At 44.0% G+C, this 18648-nt stretch overlaps 1 protein-coding gene across 4 annotated transcripts in view; it reads left to right on the top strand.

Moving 5' to 3' along the window:
- LOC105472254 (F-box and leucine rich repeat protein 20) overlaps positions 1-18039 on the top strand; it is a 162288-nt gene extending 144249 nt beyond the window's left edge. For all 4 annotated transcript variants that reach the window (XM_011725329.3, XM_011725326.3, XM_011725327.3 and 1 more), the window contains 3 exons: positions 4124-4180; positions 5522-5734; positions 8396-18039. In XM_011725329.3, the coding sequence (XP_011723631.1) occupies positions 4124-4180; positions 5522-5734; positions 8396-8503 (378 nt within the window). In that variant the 3' untranslated portion in view covers positions 8504-18039. The remainder of the gene's footprint in view (positions 1-4123; positions 4181-5521; positions 5735-8395) is intronic.
- The last annotated feature ends 609 nt before the right edge of the window (positions 18040-18648 follow it).

The following is an 18648-nucleotide window of genomic DNA, read 5'->3' as shown; positions in this document are numbered from 1 at the left end:
GTAGTGCCTGACAGCATTGCAGATTCTCCATTAAATAAGGTATCTTCCAGGCAGAGGTGCTCATGGTACGTGTTACAGAACTGTGGAAATATATGTCATCAATCAGGTTGCCACTAGAGAGAAAGGAGGCCCAAGCATTCAGGCCATAAAGCTGTTAAAAATATTTCCTTAGACCTGTAGAGTTATGATACTAGGAAATAATTAAAGCCCCATCACATTGATCTATATAGCACTGCCTTTCTTCTTTTTTTTTTTTTTGAGACGGAGTCTGGCTCTGTCGCCCAGGCTGGAGTGCAGTGGCTGGATCTCAGCTCACTGCAAGCCCCGCCTCCCAGGTTCACGCCATTCTCCTGCCTCAGCCTCCCGAGTAGCTGGGAGTACAGGCGCCCGCCGCCTCGCCCGGCTAATTTTTTTTTTTTTATTTTAGTAGAGACGGGGTTTCACCGTGTTAGCCAGGATGGTCTTGATCTCCTGACCTCGTGATCTGCCCGTCTCAGCCTCCCAAAGTGCTGGGATTACAGGCTTGAGCCACCGCGCCCGGCCAGCACTGCCTTTCTTTAGCTTTGCTGTATCCTAGATCCCTGGCATCATTAGCCCTAGAGACCTAACTCTGCATGGAACTCTGCCTTTAAGCCAAACTGATCTCCTGATTAACAGTTTATATTTTTTAATTATTATTATTTTTTTTTTGAGATGAAGTTTCACTCTTGTTGCCCAGGCTGGAGTGCAATGGCACGATCTCAGCTCAGTGCAATCTCCACCTCCCAGATTCAAGCAATTCTCCTGCCTCAGCCTCCCAAGTAGCTGGGATTACAGGCATGTGCCACCATGCCCGGCTAATTTTTTGTATTCTTAGTAGAGGCAGGATTTGACTGTGTTGGCCAGACTGGTTTCGAACTCCTGACCTCAGGTGATCCACTTGCCTTGGCCTCCCAGAGTGCTGGGATTACAGGCGTGAGCCACATTAACACAATTTTAAGAACTTTGAGATTATTAATTGACCAAGGAAAAACTTCCAAGATGGGACTCTATAAAAGAAAGAGCAATTAATTTTTTAATGGTAAAAATAAAGGGAGGATATGTCAGTAACCGTAAAAGCCACTTTCTTTTTTTTTTTTTTTTTTTGAGACGGAGTCTCGTTCTGTCACCCCAGCTAGAGTGCAGTGGCGCTATCTCAGCTCACTGCCAGCTCCGCCTCCTGGGTTCATGCCGTTCTCCTGCCTCAGCCTCCCGAGTAGCTGGGACTACAGGCACCCGCCCCCACGCCTGGCTAATTTTTCGCATTTTTAGTAGAGACAGGGTTTCACCATGTTAGCCAGGATGGTCTCGATCTCCTGACCTCGTGATCCGCCTGCCTCGGCCTCCCAAAGTGTGGGGATTACAGGCGTGAGCCACCATGCCCGGCCGTAAAAGCCACTTTCTAAAAAATTACATGTTTTATAGGCACTGCTTAACAGCTATTAGTTCTTACTAAACTAAAACTTGTTCACATCCGTTTATCTTATACACGCCTGAGTGTCCTCTATGTCCTTCCAGTGTTATTCCTTCTGAACGGACATGCCTGCCTGCTTGCCCAACCCCTTTCTCTACCATTTTTTAGCCCCTGTGAAGCTATGTGTACTAGAAAATAATAAACTCAGAGTTGGAGAAGAATTTGAAAAGAAGTGCTGATTTACTTTCAGTCCTAACATAACCATGAAAACTGTTCTTCCTACCTGAATGTTCATAGTTAACCCAGATTCCAGCAGTGCCTGGCTGCCACCCTTGGGAAAATAACCCAAGTTATCAATACTGAGTAGTGGCATGCTTTATTAAAAATTTTAGAATGTTCCAACATTAATTTTTTTCATAGAGCACTATCTTCTGATTCCTTACTCTGATGATTCTAAGGAGATAGAACAAAGTCCAGCAAGTAGACGTTCTGGGGGACAGATTTTTTTAGAGACAGGGTCTTGCTGTTATCGCTCAGACTGTTTTTTTTCTTGCTGTTATCGCTCAGACTGTTTTGTTTTGTTTTGTTTTTTGCAGCGTGGGGTGGGGAGGACAGAGTTTCACTCTGTCACCCAGGCTGGAGTGCAGTGGCTCAGTCTTGGCTCACTGCAACCTCCACTTCCCAGGTTCAAGCAATTCTCCTGCCTCAGCCTCCCAAGTAGCTAGGATTATAGGTGCCCGCCACCATGCCCAGCTAGTTTTTGTATTTTAGTAGAGACAGGGTTTCAACATGTTGTCCAGGCTGGTCTCAAACTCCTGACCTCGGGTGATCCACCGGCCTCAGCCTCCCAAAGTGCTGGGATTGATTATATGCGTGAACTACCATGTCTGGCCCTGCTCAGACTGGTCTTGAATTTTAACCTCAAGCAGTCCTCCTGCCTCAGCCTCCCTAGCAGGTGGGACTATAGGCACAAGCCACCACAACTAGCTACCAAGGGGACAGATTTTGATTCATTTAAAAAATAAAACAGATTTTGAATAGAGCTGTCTAAAGATGAAGACTAGAGATGACTAGATGTGTTCAAATGTAGCCTGAGTGGATTCTCATAGAACAGGTTCAGGTAGCCGATGCGATTTAAACCGAAAGATTCTGTTATTTGATGATTGATTATTAAAATGTCTGGACTAGAAATGGAGTCAAGAATGAGGTATGGGGGCTGGGCATGGTGGATCACTCCTGTAATCCCAGCACGTTGGGAGGCCTAGGCGGGTGTATTACCTGAGGCCAGGAGTTCGAGACCAGCCTGGCCAACGTGGCAAACCCCCATCTCTACTAAAAATATGCCAGGCATGGTAGCTCACGCCTGTAGTCCTAGCACTTTGGGAGGCCAACGTAGGTGAATCAGCTGAAGTCAGGAGTTCGAGATCAGCCTGGCCAACATGGTGAAACCCCGTCTCTACTAAAAATTCAAAAATTAGCTGGGCATGGTAGCACATGCCTGTAATCCCAGCTACTTGGGAGGCTGAGGCAGGAGAATCGCTTGAACCCAGGAGGTGGAGGTTGCAGTAAGCCAAGCTTGTGCCACCACACTCCAGCCTGGACAACAGAGCGAGACTCCATCTCAAAAAATTAAAAAAATCTAGCCTGTGATCTCAGCCACTCGGGAGACTGAGGCACGAGAATCACTTGAACCCGGGAGGTGGAGGTTGCAGTGAGCCGAGATCACGCCACTGTACTCCAGCCTGGGCGACAGAGACTGTCTCAAAAAAAAAAAAAAAAATGAGGTAGGGGCTGCTGTGTACAGTGGCTCACACCTGTGATCTCAACACTTTGTGAGGCGCGGCAGGAGGATTGCTTGAGCCCAAAAGTTGAAGACCAGTCTGGGTAACATAACAAGACTCTGTTTCTGCCCAAGAAAAAGTTTTAAATGTCTTGGGCATGGTGGTGCGCAACTGTAGTCCCAGCCATTCAGGAGGCTGAAGCCGGAAGATAGCCTGAGCCTGGGAGGTTGAGGCTGCAGTGAGCTGTGATCGCACATGGTGGCCTGTAGAGCTTCGGGAGGTTGAGGTGGGAGGATTGCTTGAGCTCAGGAATTCAAGAGCAGCCTGGGCAACATAGGGAAACCCTGTCTCTACAAAAAAAAAAAAAAAAAAGTAATTTAAAAAATTAGGCCTGGGCCGGGCGCGGTGGCTCACGCCTGTAATCCCAGCACTTTGGGAGGCCGAGGCGGGCGGATCACAAGGTCAGGAGATCGAGACCATCCTGGCTAACACTGTGAAACCCCGTCTCTACTAAAAATGCAAAAAATTAGCTGGGCGAGGCGGCGGGCGCCTGTAGTCCCAGCTACTCGGGAGGCTGAGGCAGGAGAATGGCGTGAACCCGGGAGGCGGAGCTTGCAGTGAGCCGAGATCGCGCCACTGCACTCCAGCCTGGGCGACTAAGCGAGACTCTGTCTCAAAAAAAAAAAAAAAATTAGGCCTGGAGGCTTGTACCTGTTGGTCCAGCTACCCAGGGGGCTGAGGTGGGAAGATTGTTTGAGCCCAGGAGTTGTAGGCTGCAGTGAGCTATAATTGCACCCCACTGCACTTTAGCTTGGGCAACAGAGCAAGACTAAAAGGAAAAACAAGAATCAGGTATGACTCAGGATTGTATTTGGATAATACCTGAAATCAACATGTGTATTTCTTTCAGATAACAGATAGCACATTAATCCAACTTTCTATACACTGTCCTCGACTTCAAGTATTGGTGAGTTTGACTTTGAAAATTTTATGTGTTTACTGGGTTTAATCAAAAGCCAGTGCTACAGTTCAAGAACGTGGCTCTTAGTGTCTGGCTACCATTTTAGGAAAGGATGCTTCTCCAAATTGCCAGCTTACTGAGAACCAAAGGAGTACCTGAGTGAAGTAGGAAACAGATAAGAACTGAAAAAGTTGGCCGGGCGCGGTGGCTCAAGCCTGTAATCCCAGCACTTTGGGAGGCCGAGACGGGCGGATCACGAGGTCAGGAGATCGAGACCATCCTGGCTAACACGGTGAAACCCCGTCTCTACTAAAAAAAATACAAAAAACTAGCCAGGCGAGGTGGCGAGCGCCTGTAGTCCCAGCTACTCGGGAGGCTGAGGCAGGAGAATGGCGTAAACCCAGGAGGCGGAGCTTGCAGTGAGCCGAGATTGCGCCACTGCACTCCAGCCTGGGTGACAGAGCGAGACTCCGTCTCAAAAAAAAAAAAAAAAAAAAAAAACTGAAAAAATTAAATGCTTTCTATATCAATGCTTGAAGACTGAAAACTGCCTTGGAACCTACGAGTTCTCTTTTGCAGATAACTTATACTCCAACCTGAATGATGTTTAAATTCTAGAGATCCAGGGGATGAGATGGCCCAAAATACAATTTGCTTCACCTTAAGATCAAATGTTACTGGTCTTAATGTTATTGGTCTTAAGAACCAATCAAAGCTTTACTAAAGGGAGTTCTGCTCCTACTTTCAGTGACATTAGAGGAAGGCATTCTGGGTGACTGTTCTGTATCCAGGCTCATTTTTGGTGTTCGGTGGCACAGTACTATCCAAAATTGGGTCAAGGTTTCTGAGTTTCCCAGGATCAGGGATTTAATAAATATTGATGAAGAGATGATGTGATGAGATGATCACACCTGACAGCTGTAAAAATCTTCAGCTAATTAATTGTTGGGGCATGTTTCTGAACCAGATATTCAATATTTAGTTCAAATTCCAGAAAACTGTGTGCATGAAAAGCTTGATTCCCATTTATCCCTGTAGAGAAGAAAAGTGTTAATTTGCAGAAGGGGTAATTTTTAAGGCTGTCTTAGTCTGTTTATGAACTAGTTCATAGTCATTACATGAATTTATAAAATATATTTAGAATCACACATCAAAATATCAATCACTGATTGCCAAAAGCATAACCCCACTATCTCCAGTTTTTTTAATTTCACCACTTGGATCTAGTGTCAGCTCCATATTCATCAAAATCAAACCAAAATGTTTCCTTTCCAATTTACACAAGCCTCTGGCTAGAGGAATGCCAGAAGATATTTCAACATCCTTCCTTGCTCTGTTTGGCTGCAGAGTCTATCGCACTGTGAGCTGATCACAGATGATGGAATTCGTCACCTGGGGAACGGGGCCTGTGCCCATGACCAGCTGGAGGTGATTGAGCTGGACAACTGCCCACTAATCACAGATGCATCCCTGGAGCACTTGAAGAGCTGTCACAGCCTTGAGCGGATAGAACTCTATGACTGCCAGCAAATCACACGGGCTGGAATCAAGAGACTCAGGGTAAAAATGGCTACATAACTCTCCAGCTCTAGTGTTCTCAGCACTTTCCTCTCTTTTCTTTTTTTCTTTTTTCAAATTTAGGTTCCTATGATTTTTATATTTACTTTAACATTTAACAAGGGGAAAAAAAAAGTGCAAACCTAAGGATGGATAGTTTTTCCCTCTGGCTCCAGAGATGGAAATTTAGGAGGAAAAGACACACTGAAGAGAAGAAAAGTAGGTCTCCTCCCAGCAGTCTCTCTCTAATAATGTCTAGGGATTAATAACATTCTCAGATTGAAGAAAGAAAAAAAAAAGCACATGCCACATTTTTGTTCTGAAGGAAAGAAAGGAATAACAGAGAAAGTGTTTAGTTAAATGAGATTTAAGGATTTAATTTGTAATTGTGTTTCACATTAAGCCCTTTTCCTGGGATTCATATTTTTTAAGACAACAAGTAAAGTAGACATAGATTTTTACCTTTTCTGTCTTTCTTTTAAGAGATGGGATCTCACTCTGTTGCCCAGGCAGGAGTGCAGTGGCACCTTCTTGGCACACTGCAGCCTCGAACTCCTGGGCTTAAATGATCCTCCCACCTCAGCCTGCCCAGTAGCTAGGACTACAGGCACACACCACCACACCTAGCTAATTTTATGAAAAACTTGTGAGTTTTTTTTTCATTTTTTAAGACAGGGTCTCCTCTGTCACCCAGGCTGGAGTGCAGTAGCTCGATCTTGGCTCACTGCAACCTCTGTCTCCCAGCCTCAAGCCATCCTGCCATCCCAGCCTCCCAACAGCTGAGACTACAGGTGCATGCCATCATGCCAGCCTGATTTTTTGTATTTTTGGTAGAGACAGCATTTTACCATGTTGACCAGGCTGGTTTCAAACTCCTGAGCTCAAGCAATCTGCCTGCCTTGGCCTTCCAAAGTACTGGGATTATAGGTGTGAGCCACCATGCCCACCCTTAAAAAACTATTTTGTAGAGACAAGGTCTTGCTATGTTTGTTTCCCAGGATGGTCTCAATCTCCTGACCTCATGATCCGCCCACCTCAGCCTCCCAAAATGCTGGGATTACAAGCGTGAGGCACCGTGCCCAGCCGAAAAAGAAGTTTTAAAAAGCCGGATGAATCTGTGTGTTAGATTGTTCTGCTCAACAGATGTTTATTGGAATATCTGCTTCACACCTGCTGTAGGAAAGACAGTGTGCTTATTCAGGCCCTTAATACCAACCTCTAGGCCAGTCGCGGTGGCTCACACCTATAATCCCAGCACTTTGGGAAGCTGAGGCAGGAGGATCACCTGAGGTCAGGAGTTCGAGACCAGCCTGGTCAACATGGCAAAACCCCATCTCTACTAAAAATACAAAAATTAGCTGAGCTTGGTGGCAGGTGCCTGTAATCCCAGCTGCTTAGGAGGCTGAGGCAGGAGAATCGCTTGAACCAGGAGGCAGAGGTTGCAGTGAGCCGAGATCGCACCATTGCACTCCAGCCTGGTCAACAAGATGAAACTCCATCTCAAAAAAAATACCAACCTCTAAAAAAATCCATGTTGGCCATATGGCCTTGAGCAAATAAAAGAGTACCAAACCTCATCTTGAGTTCCAAGTGGCCTCAGTTCCTCTTTCCCTCTTCAGACATAGAGGACTGTGAGCATAATTGCACTGGGGGAGGCCTTACAACCATTTTTTTTCTTCACCAAAGAGAGCAAGAGCCACAGGTCAACCAGAGCCTCTTACGTGCCTACTTGTATTAGTGTTCCTAGACTGCCTGGCTGTCAGGAATCTCTTCCATCTCCCAATCCTTGGGCAGACCACTTGAGGTCAGGAGTTCGAGATCAGCCTGGCCAACATGGTGAAACCCCATCTCTACTGAAAATACAAAAATTAGCCTGGCGTGGTGGTGTGCACCTGTAATCCCAGCTACTCAGAGGCAGGAGAATCGCTTGAGCCTGGGATGTGGAGGTTTCAGTGAGCCAAGATCGCACCACTGCACTCCAGCCTGGCTGGGCAATAGAGTGAGACTCCGTCTAAAAAAAAAAAAAAAAAAAAACACAACCAAAAACTCAATGTAGCTTCTTTCAGCTGTGAAAATCCAACTGGAAATCCTTTTTTGGAGAAGATAAGAAATTAATATGATGTCTTTCCTCCGTTTTTTTTTTTTTTTAGACAGAGTCTCGCTTTGTCACCCAGGCTGGAGCGCAGTGGCATGATCTCCACTCACTGCAAGCTTCGCCTCCCAGGTTCATGCCATTCTCCTGTCTCAGCCTTCTGGGTAGCTGGGACTACAGGCATCGGCCACCACGCCTGGCTAATTTTTTTGTGTTTTTAGTAGAGACGGGGTTTCACCATGTTAGCCTGGATGGTCTTGATCTCCCGACCTCGTGATCCACCCACCTCAGCTTCCCAAAGTGCTGGGATTACAGGCATGAGCCACCACGCCCAGCCCTCAGTTTTATTATTACACAAACAGGTACCAAAGTTATATGAGTTGTTCTGGTCATTTAGAACAACCTAGGATGGAACAAAGTAGAACCCAGGCCCTCTAACATCCTGACTGATGCTCAGCCTTTGCCCTGGTTTCATGTGCATTGAGCCCCTCGGTAGTTTTTCTGAGAAGCAACATTGCTCTTTCTGTTTAAGCCCTCTCTCTTAAACGTTTAATGTTTCTGTCTTGTTTCAGACCCATTTACCCAATATTAAAGTCCACGCCTACTTCGCACCTGTCACTCCACCCCCATCAGTAGGGGGCAGCAGACAGCGCTTCTGCAGATGCTGCATCATCCTATGACAATGGAGGTGGTCAACCTTGGCGAACTGAGTATTTAATGACACTTCTAGAGCTACCGTGGAGTCTCTCCAGTGGAAGCGACCCCAGTGTTCTGGGCAAGGGTTACAAAGTGAGGGAGGGCAGTGTCCAGATCCCCAGAGCCACACATACATACACATACACAACCTTACCCCCATCCACTCTAGCTTTGTGACCATGGGACTAAAGTTTGTGATGGCTTTATCAAGTAGATTGGTAAAATTTAACCATTCCTTTTGAGGTGCCCAGAAGAAAATCATAGGCCAAGATAGAGGGAGGGGCATTTCAGCAAACCCAGCATTAATGCTACTGTGGTTTTTAAATTTATGTCTAGGGGTTTCTTTGGGGATTTTGGAACAGCATCTGCTGTCCTCCGGGGTCAAGAAAAGCATGGAAAGACAATATATGATGTACCCAGGGACCAGAAAGAAAATTTCTTCACATCTTAGAAATGGTAGACATTCATTGTGACTACAGAGCTTCTATGCTTCCTTGTTTCCATACCAACATGCTGAGCATGCTCACAAAGAAGGCTCATCCATTCCTCCTGTGTTTTAGTATTTGGCCCAGAGGTTTCCTAAATGGTTGCATTGAAATCACTGTGGTCCAAATGTAATTCTTACACACTCAAATTGTCACTGTCTGTAGCACACTTGTGCACCTGTCTTCCGTTCTCTGTTGCTCCCCCCCCACACTCTTGCTCAGTCTGTCACCTGTTCAGTCTGCTTACTCACTCAATTGTTACCCTTTTGCTGTTGTCGTGTTTACAGTTTGCATTTTGAATGATTAGTTGGGATTACCAAACATTTTTTAAAAATATATTATCAATAAATATTTTTTTAATTCTAAATTTTACCATTAGGGGACCCTGCCTGAATCTTTGCCAATCTGAAAGGAAACTATAATGAAAGCAAGAAAAGTTATGAGAAGAAATTGACTATTTTGATGAAAACAGATGCTGCCTTTTGGTTTCTATTTTATCTTCTGATATATGATAATTTGCATGGTATCCCCAGTATTCCCCCTATACATTTTTCCTTCTGTCAGACTCCACCAACTTTAAAGGAAAGAAAGAGATGTATTATTAGGAAAGAGTGGAAATGATAAATCACAAAACAGAGCCTGAAAGTCCCTACCACCCAAGTTCATACATTAATGATTAATGTTATTATATATTTACTGAAATCTAGGAGTGATCAGTGGCATCTCTGACCTATGAGGCTGTTTTAACAGGAATGCCACTAGAGGAGCTGTCTGTTTCTCTCTTTTCCCCCATTTCTGCTTTTCAGGGATACAAGAATGGCTGTATAACAGCTGGTCAATTGTATGTCAGTGTTAATGGATTCATATCTAGTGTTGGCACCCCAAAGGGCCAGAACCTTCCCATAACCTGTCAGTCATCTCTCTTTTCTGCCTCAGTCTTTTTTTTTTTTTTTTTTTGAGATGGGTTCTCACTCTTGCCCAGAATGGAGTGCAGTGGCGCAATCTCGGCTCACCGCAACCTCCACCTCCCAGGCTCAAGCAATTCTCCTGCCTCAGCCTCCCGAGTAGCTGGGATTACAAGCGCGTGCCACTACTGCCTGGCTAATTTTTGTATTTTTAGTAGAGATGGGGTTTCACATGTTGGCCAGCCTGGTCTTGAACTCCTGACCTCAAATGATCCACCTGCCTCAGCCTCCCAAAGTGCTGGGACTACAGGCGTGAGCTGCCATGCCCAGCCTTGCTCCAGACTTCTGAGTGAAGTATGAATATAGCCAGGTGAAGCATTGAGGCAGCTGAAAGAGAACACTGAGAGGAAGTAGTAGGGGATTTAGTGTCTCTGCTCAGCCTGGGCACTAGAACTGAGGGAGGAATTTAGTGTCCAGGACTCAGAGTCCAAGAAGCAGCACCCTCTGTCCCCCAAAAAAATCAGAGGATAAAGGAAGTAAAATGAGTTTTTAAAGCATGAGAAGTAAATTTCTAAACCCCAAGATTAGAAACCCAGTGTGATTTTTAGTAGGGTGATTTTGAGGGGAGGTCCTTTAAGACATGAATGTTCAGTCCATCATAATATTAATATTCTATGTGATCCAGACTATTAAAAGACTTGTTTTATTTATTTAATTTATTTATTTATTTTATTTTATTTTTTAGAGATGGGGTCTTGCTATCTTGCCCAGCCTGGAATCAAACTCCTGGGCTCAAGCCTTCCTCCCACCTCAGCCTCCCAAGTAGCTGGGACTACAGGGGTGTGCCACTGTACCCAGCTTAAGAGGCTTGTTTTAATGCTGCAGTTGCTGATTGTACCAGCATATATAAGAATAAAGTCTGATTTATCCATTGATTTAGAAGGCAATTGGATGAAAGGGTCTTAGAAGTCTATACTATCCATCAATATTTATCATATTAAATTTATTTTAAATCCTGTTTGATTGTGCCCCTTTAAAAGTGCAAATTACTTGTTTATTCATTCCCCTTTCCCCTTATTCTCTTTCAGATTACCTTATAAGGAATATAATTTTTGACATGAAACTCACTTTCTTGGCTATACCCCTACACGTACAAATACATATGTGCATGCACACATACTTTCAGATGTGGTTGATAATATTCAGATGTCTAGGTTACTCATTCAAACAAAACTAAAGGAGATAACTATTTAGGAGCCATCTGCTTTAAAGTTTAAGGTGTTTTGTTGTTGTTTTAGTGCCTGTACAAATTGACCATAAAACCCAGATTGATTGGTGAGTGTGGATTTGAGTTGCCTAAGTTGAGGCTTTTAAGGTACTTCTTTACTTAAAAGATAAGTTTAAAAGACCCTATTCATCAGTTCATGACGATCTTGGAAATGCTGTTTCTCTACTCAAAGGGTTTACCCACAGGCAGGTCCATGGGGAATTGCTCTGGTATCCCTGCTATTAAAGCAAATTCCAGCCTGTTTGTGCCGAGGACAGAGTCAAGTGAGAGAGAATGAAGACTCGGGTGTGCAGCACTGGCTTGTATGTTGTCAGGCAGAAGCCTTGTTCCTTTCTCAAGAAAACTTCAGGCCCATCAGGCTTGGAAGGAAATACGTTTTCTTATGCTGATTTGCAGCCTACACCAGCTGATGAATATGGTAGGACTTTGAGAACACAGAGCATGGTAAGTTTTGGTCAGGTGGAAAGGAGCCTGACATCTGAACATAATGCTTCCTCTCTTAACATCTGGGATACTTTTCAAAATTCAGTAAGGCTTAATGTAGGAAAAATTCTTTACAGGAAAAACTAATTGATCTGTTTGTCTTAACTTCATAGCCACTCCAAAATAGGCCTTTTTTAATGAAAAAAAAAAAAAAACCAGAGTGAACAGAGAGAAGAGATTTGGGGGTAAGTTAGAAGGTACCCTCAAAGCTACTGCCATAAACCTACAGGTGGGCAAGGAGGAATTACTGTAGTGTCTCTGGAGAAAGTTCTTGAACATCCAAATCATCTCTTTTCTAAGCAGCTTTTCCCCTAATCTCATACCTTACATCTTCCAGCATCAGTTGCTACATCAGTGTCTTTTCATCCTTTTCATCAGCCCCACTGAGCTGACTGCAGCTTATTTTTGCACTGATTTCCACCATTTCCTTCCCACACCCATCCTTTCCCTCTATTTAAAGCCTCCATCTCACCCTCAATAATGCTGCTGATTTACTCTCAGATGTCTCCAGTCTAGCTTCCTTTTTGAATCCTTCTCCTACTCCAGGGGCTTTCATGGGCAGCCTTAAGTTCAGTAACTGTCAGGTGGCTCAGGCCATTTTTCACTGGGTGGTCTTTGGTGTTTGCATACTGAATTTGAATTGAGTTTAAAAGCAAACTGTTGGATATGAGGAAGAAAGGGATATGGCCTTAGCCCTTTTTCCAATATTTGGAATACGAAAGCATATTGTGCTTTGTGTAAAAAATATTTTCGGCTGGGCGCGGTGGCTCAAGCCTGTAATCCCAGCACTTTGGGAGGCCGAGGCGGGTGGATCACGAGGTCAGGAGATCGAGACCATCCTGGCTAACATGGTGAAACCCCGTCTCTACTAAAAATATAAAAAAAAACTAGCCGGGCGTGGTGGCGGGCGCCTGTAGTCCCAGCTACTCGGAGGCTGAGGCAGGAGAATGGCGTGAACCTGGGAGGCGGAGCTTGCAGTGAGCCGAGATCGCGCCACTGCACTCCAGCCTGGATGACACAGCGCGAGACTCCGTCTCAAAAAAAAAAAAAAATATATATATATATATATATATATATTTTCTTCTCCTATTCTGCTCTTATCTTTACTGAAGGTAAAAGTATTCCTTAAGTAGCTTTTGCAAATTTCCAGTTTGATTTCCACATTCATTAAGTTGATTTAGCAGACATGTAAGTCAGAAGTTTCACATATCCCTTGTATCAAACATTTTATAGGGAAACCTAGTAAATTTACGATGCTTTATTTTGGGCTTTCCAGACTATCAGAGTTATTTAATATAGCCATAATGTTTCAGTAGCGACATTCTTTTATTTCTTCTAATTGCCTTATAAAATGCATTGTTACGGCCCGGCGTGTTGGCTTATGCCTGTAATCCCAGCACTTTGAGAGGCCGAGGTGGGTGGATCACAAGGTCAGGAGTTCAAGAACAGCCTGGCCGAGATGGTGAAATGCTGTATCTACTAAAAATACAAAAACTAGCCAGGTGTGGTGGCAGGTGCCTGTAATCCCACCTACTCAGGAGGCTCAGGGAGGTGGAGGTTGCAGTGAGCCGAGATTGCGCCACTGCACTCCAGCCTGGGTGACAGAGCAAGACTGTGTCTCAAAAAAAAAAAGAAAAAAAAAATGCATTGTTACTAGTTTGATAGCCCAGTAATGCCATGGGGGACTAAACAAAATACGTGATGAAACCTGTCTTGGTTTGAAGTTGTTAGAAAGTATGAGTGTCACTGTAAAGAAGAGAGTGGCTTCCTGCCTGCTTGTTTAGTCATCATGTCCTTAGGTGACTGTGTTGTTAGAAGAGCACTCATGGGTCATGGTTGACCCTTGGCCGTTTTCTGTTTATTGTGCTGAAAGTCACAGACTGCTCATGCCAGTCACTACCAGGGAGAGGAGGGGTTTAAAGGAAATTGCTCTATTTTTCCTTTTTCCTCCTTATGTATATGATTTAAGGGTAGGCTTTTATCCTGGTTGTATCTTCTGGCTGACAGACTCTCTTCGATCGTATGTTTGCGCTCTGAATCATTTTACAAAAAGATTGCCTCTCTATCTGCCTGCCAGTCCTAGAATCTTTAGCCACCTCAAACCCAGGCACTGTGAATTAGCCAAGTCCTGTTTGAGAAGAAATGTAGGATGTTTGGTTGGAGTTCTTGAGACAGAACTTCTCTCCCCTTTAATGATATTGGACCAAAGAATTCTAAAGCATTAAAAGGATAATGGGGAAAAATGGAGTCCCAGCCTTTCCTTGCCTTTATTTCTATCGGGGTTTTTTTGTTTGTTTTTTGAGATAGAGTCTCACTCTGTCACCCAGGCTGGAATGCCATGGCACAATCTCGGTTCACTGCAACCTCTGCCTCCCAGGTTCAAGTGATTCTTCTATCTCAGCCTCCCAAGAAGCTGGGATTACAGGTGCCCACCACCACGCCCAGCTGATGTTTGTGTTTTTCGTAGAGATGGGGTTTTGCCATGTTGGCCAGGCTAGTCTTGAACTTCTGACCTCAACTGGTCCACCTGCCTCAGCCTCCCAAAGTGCTGGGATTACACTGCGCCTGGCCAGTTTCTATCATAAATTTTAATGTATGATTGGAAGATACAGAGAGCTGTATAAAACCGTATCAGTAGGGTATAATTAGCCCAGGTAGTTTAGGAATAAAATTGGGTTGTATCCAAGTGCCCTAACTTTGACATTTTGATTCTCCAGCAAAGAACATAGGTTACTAGGTTACTAACCTTGCCTTCTCACTTGGGATAAACTTTTTTTTTGTTTTTTTTTTTTGAGGCGGAGTTTTGCTCGTTACCCAGGGTGGAGTGCAATAGTGAGATCTCAGCTCACCGCAACCTCCGCCTCTTGGGTTCAAGCGATAATCCTCCCTTAGCCTGCCAAGTAGCTGGGATTACAGGCATGTGCCACCACGCCCGGCTAATTTTGTACTTTTAGTAGAGACGGGGTTTCACCATGTTGCTCAGGCTGGTCTCGAACTCCCAACCTCAGGTGATCTGCCCACCTCAGCCTCCCAACGTGCTATGATTACAGGCCTGAACCACTGTGCCCGGCCCAGGATAAACATTCTACCTGCCTGAAAGTACCATAAGAGGCAAGTGAGCTTCTTACATGATGGGCTTCTGTAGCTTCCCCCTCAGGTCACATCTACCTGTTGCATCTATTTTTATTAGACGCATCAATTCAGTGTCTCTGAAACCTTTTGATCTTTAGGAAGGTCAGTACATAACCTCTCAGGCGAAGCTGAGTTGATCTTTGGAGTCCAAGAGAGTTAATTTTCAGAAGAGAAAGAATTAGGGCAAACTCCCCTGTGGGATGTTAAGAGAAAGTCCATATGCCCTTCTTCCATCTCTGCCTCATGTTTTTAAATAAGTGCTTGTGAAGTTCAGTTTATAGAGGTTGAGTCTCAGTAATTCCTCAGCCAGGGTGGTTTATTGCTCTTTTATGAAGAACAATGAACAAGCAAAATCCTATCAATAGTCCTTTCTGTTTTGTGTTTTATAGTCTTATTTTGAAGAATCGGCATGGGAAAATGATAGACGAGGTTCAAATAAAGCAGATAATTAGCTCTAGAATTGGGATACTTTGCCTCAGGTACAGCATCTGTCCTGAATACATAGAGATGGCTGCGTCACACATGGGTACATTTTCCTTTCCTCTCTGATGAACTCCACCCCTTTTTACTGGCAAAGAGGTCTCCTACTTTCTACACACGTAACCAATCAAACAGATGGGTTTTGGCACCACCGAAGGAACCACAAGTGCGCCCCAGCTGCATCTGGGCATGGTTTTGGTACTAGGACTGGAGAGATGAGCAGCAAATGACAGTCCTTACCCTAGGAAGAGATGGGAGAAGAGAGGTATCCAGATACATTTACCTTTTCTCTTCTGCCATGCCCCAAGAACCAAGGATCATTTTTGAAGTGATGTCTTTTTTGTTAAATTGGAAGAAAATTTTGCAGCCAGGCATAGTGGCTCACGCCTGTAATCCCAGCACTTTGGGAGGCCAAGGTGGGAGGATCACAAGGTGTCAGGAGTTCGAGAACAGCCTGGCCAATATGGTGAAACCCCGTCTCTACTGAAAATACAAAATCTCAGCTGCTTGGGAGACTGAGGCAAGAGAATCACTTGAACCCAGGAGGCGGACATTGCAGTGAGCCGAGATCACGCCACTGCACTCCAGCCTGGGCAACAGAGCGAGACTCCATCTCACAAAAAAGAAAAAGAAAAAACTTTGCTTCACTAAGTTTCTCTTGCCATTATCTCATTAATTCAGATCTGTACTACTTTGCTGCTCACACACATATGTGTTTCTTACCTTAACCTAAACCTTCCCAGCCCTTGAAGTCATTATTCTACTCTTTTTTTTTTCTTTTTTTATGGCACTAGAGAATGAAAACCTAAGGTCTTAGAAAATCTTAACTTGAAAAAGTCTCTAACTGGCATGATTTGATTAATTACTTTTTTCCCCCTATGGACAAATAATTTTCTTAGTGCTATATAATAGATTTTTAATAAGTGAAACCTTTGCTGCTGCTTTCCTGGGTTTACATTAGTTTTTTCCTTCCCTTAAGAATAATTTGTGCTTCTCTGATGACTATTAATTTCTAATAGTGCAGGAAGGGATGAGCTTTTGATTTCTTCTCACTCCCTTCCTCACCCTACTTCCAAATTACAACTAACTTCTAACTCTCATAGCGTGTTGGCACATATACAAGATCCATGAGACCGTGCTCTTCAGAAGCTACTCACATCCTTTCTCACCATGCTGTGGCTCCACTACCCACTCCAAAGGGTGACTTCTTAATTTGTCACCCTTTGACAAGAGGAGGAGAGTGGAGAGTGGCCTTCTTAAGTTTGCATTTCTTAATTTTGTTTTTCTCCATTCCTGCTTTATGACTTGGCCTTCAGATGCTTCCTACTCTGGCCTCCTCCTTTTTTCTCCCAGGAATTGTTTCCAGGTAACCTGCTGTGTGCATTTCTCAGCTGCTCTGCTCACCTTTGCCCACCTTCCAGTGACCCTGAGAGCACAGATCCGAATAATGTGGCCTGTGCAGAGCTCAGAGAACTGTGAGGACTACCCATGCCTGTCAGACTCTGCTCAGGGACAGAGATGGATGGGTAAATGGTGCTGTTGGAGACATTTTTATCTTCAAACCAGGCTCTGTTTCATCCCTGCACCCCCCACCCCCACTCACTCCCCTGAGGGGGGTAAAATGCAGAAGTGGTTGACAGCAGGATCTGATCCCCTCCTTCCCAAGCCGTAGGACCTATCCTGGAGTGCTGCAGTGTGTGAGAGCTGCTGCTTGCTTGTTTCTCCACCAGGCCTGCTCCAAATGCTAACCAATCTCTGGAGCCGACACGGTTGCCTACAGGGTGACTTAGCTCTAGGTTCCATTAGCTCTCCAAGTGACTGTTTCCACCCAGTACTTTTGGCGCTTGAGGATCGGGGGAGGGGGGTTATTTAAAATAAATAAAAACCGAGGTGGCAGTAGAGGATTCCTTTTGCTTTAAAAATCTTTGGACTAAAAAAAAAAAAAAAAAAAAAAAAAAAGTTTTTTATATATAAATATATAAAGTAAACTGTTATGTAACTATTATTGTTTCCTGTATGTTCTAATTTTGTTTTATGATGTAATTAAAGAAAGTAAGCTGTGAAGACTTCTCATTTTCCTGTGGAAATAGCCTGACTTGGAGCAGTGATTCTTAACTTCCTTGAACCCTAGAACTACTCCTGAGGCTGAATGAAGGGACTTCTTTTTGGCATCCTCACATTTTTAAATACTCTTTAATGCCTTTATTTAGTACTCATTTATTTACTCATTTAATAACCTCCATTTAATACTTTTTTAACAGCCATTATTTTAATATCCTGAGCTTCACTTGTCCTCAAGAAACATGGAAGACATAATGTAAATGAGTTGCCTTAGTTAATTTGATGGATAAAATTCAACCCAAGTCCTTTCTCTCTGCAGAGCATTCATTGCCCTTACCTTGACTATGAAGGAGTGAAGATGGAGTAGTGTAATGGTTAAACACACAAGCTCAAAAGTCAGACTGCCTGAGGTTAAACCTATGCCATTTATCCTGTATGACCTCAGCCAATTAACCCCCCTTTCTCAGTTCTCCATTGGTAAGATGGGGATAACAGTATCTACTTTATAGAGTTATAAAGATTAAATGAGATAATGGTACATAGTAAACACTAATGTGTTGGCTGCTTTTATTCCCTTTATCTCAAGGAATATTTCAATACCTAGAATTGTATTAGAGGCCTCTAGAGCTTAGAGATACACAAACATAAATGCAATAGGGTCCCTATCCTTTTGGTAGAGATGAGCAGTACAGCCAACTCAGGAAACTAAATTTAAATCTCTACCTTTCCATGAAGCACCCTTGGGGAGCCCTGTGGAATCAAAGGCCCCACTTTACATCTATTTATTCTACATAAAGACCTGGTCTAGATTAATCCTAATGCAGTCCCTTCCAGGGATGCAAGCAGTGTCTGCTCAGTTGTCCATATTAACTTTGAAGTAAATATTAAACAGACTACCCCATCCATTGGTTATCACCTCAGAGCCTTCTTCCTTCCCACCCTCCCTAGCAGAGGCTACCTGGTTCAAGCCTCATCAAAGATGATTAGTAAATAATACCTTAGGTAAATTATCAGCAAGTAATTATGCAAGGTTTGTGTTGTGTTTTGTTTTGTTGTTGTTTTTGAGATGGATTCTCACTCTTGTGGTCCAGGCTGGAGTGCAGTGGCGCGATCTCAACTCACTGTCACCCCCGCCTCCTGGGTTCAGCCAATTCTCCTGCCTCAGCCTCCTGAGTAGCCAGGATTACAGGCGTTTGCCACCAGGCCTAGCTACGTTTTTTGTTTTTGTGTTTTGTTTTGAGACAGAGTCTTGCTCTGTCACCACGCTGGAGTGCAGTGGCACGATCTTGGCTTAC

Source organism: Macaca nemestrina, chromosome 17 (genome assembly GCF_043159975.1).
Source record: "Macaca nemestrina isolate mMacNem1 chromosome 17, mMacNem.hap1, whole genome shotgun sequence".
NCBI lineage: Eukaryota > Metazoa > Chordata > Mammalia > Primates > Cercopithecidae > Macaca > Macaca nemestrina.
The sequence above is the reverse complement of the archived record's forward strand: the minus strand, read 5'-3'. Positions and strand labels throughout refer to the sequence as shown.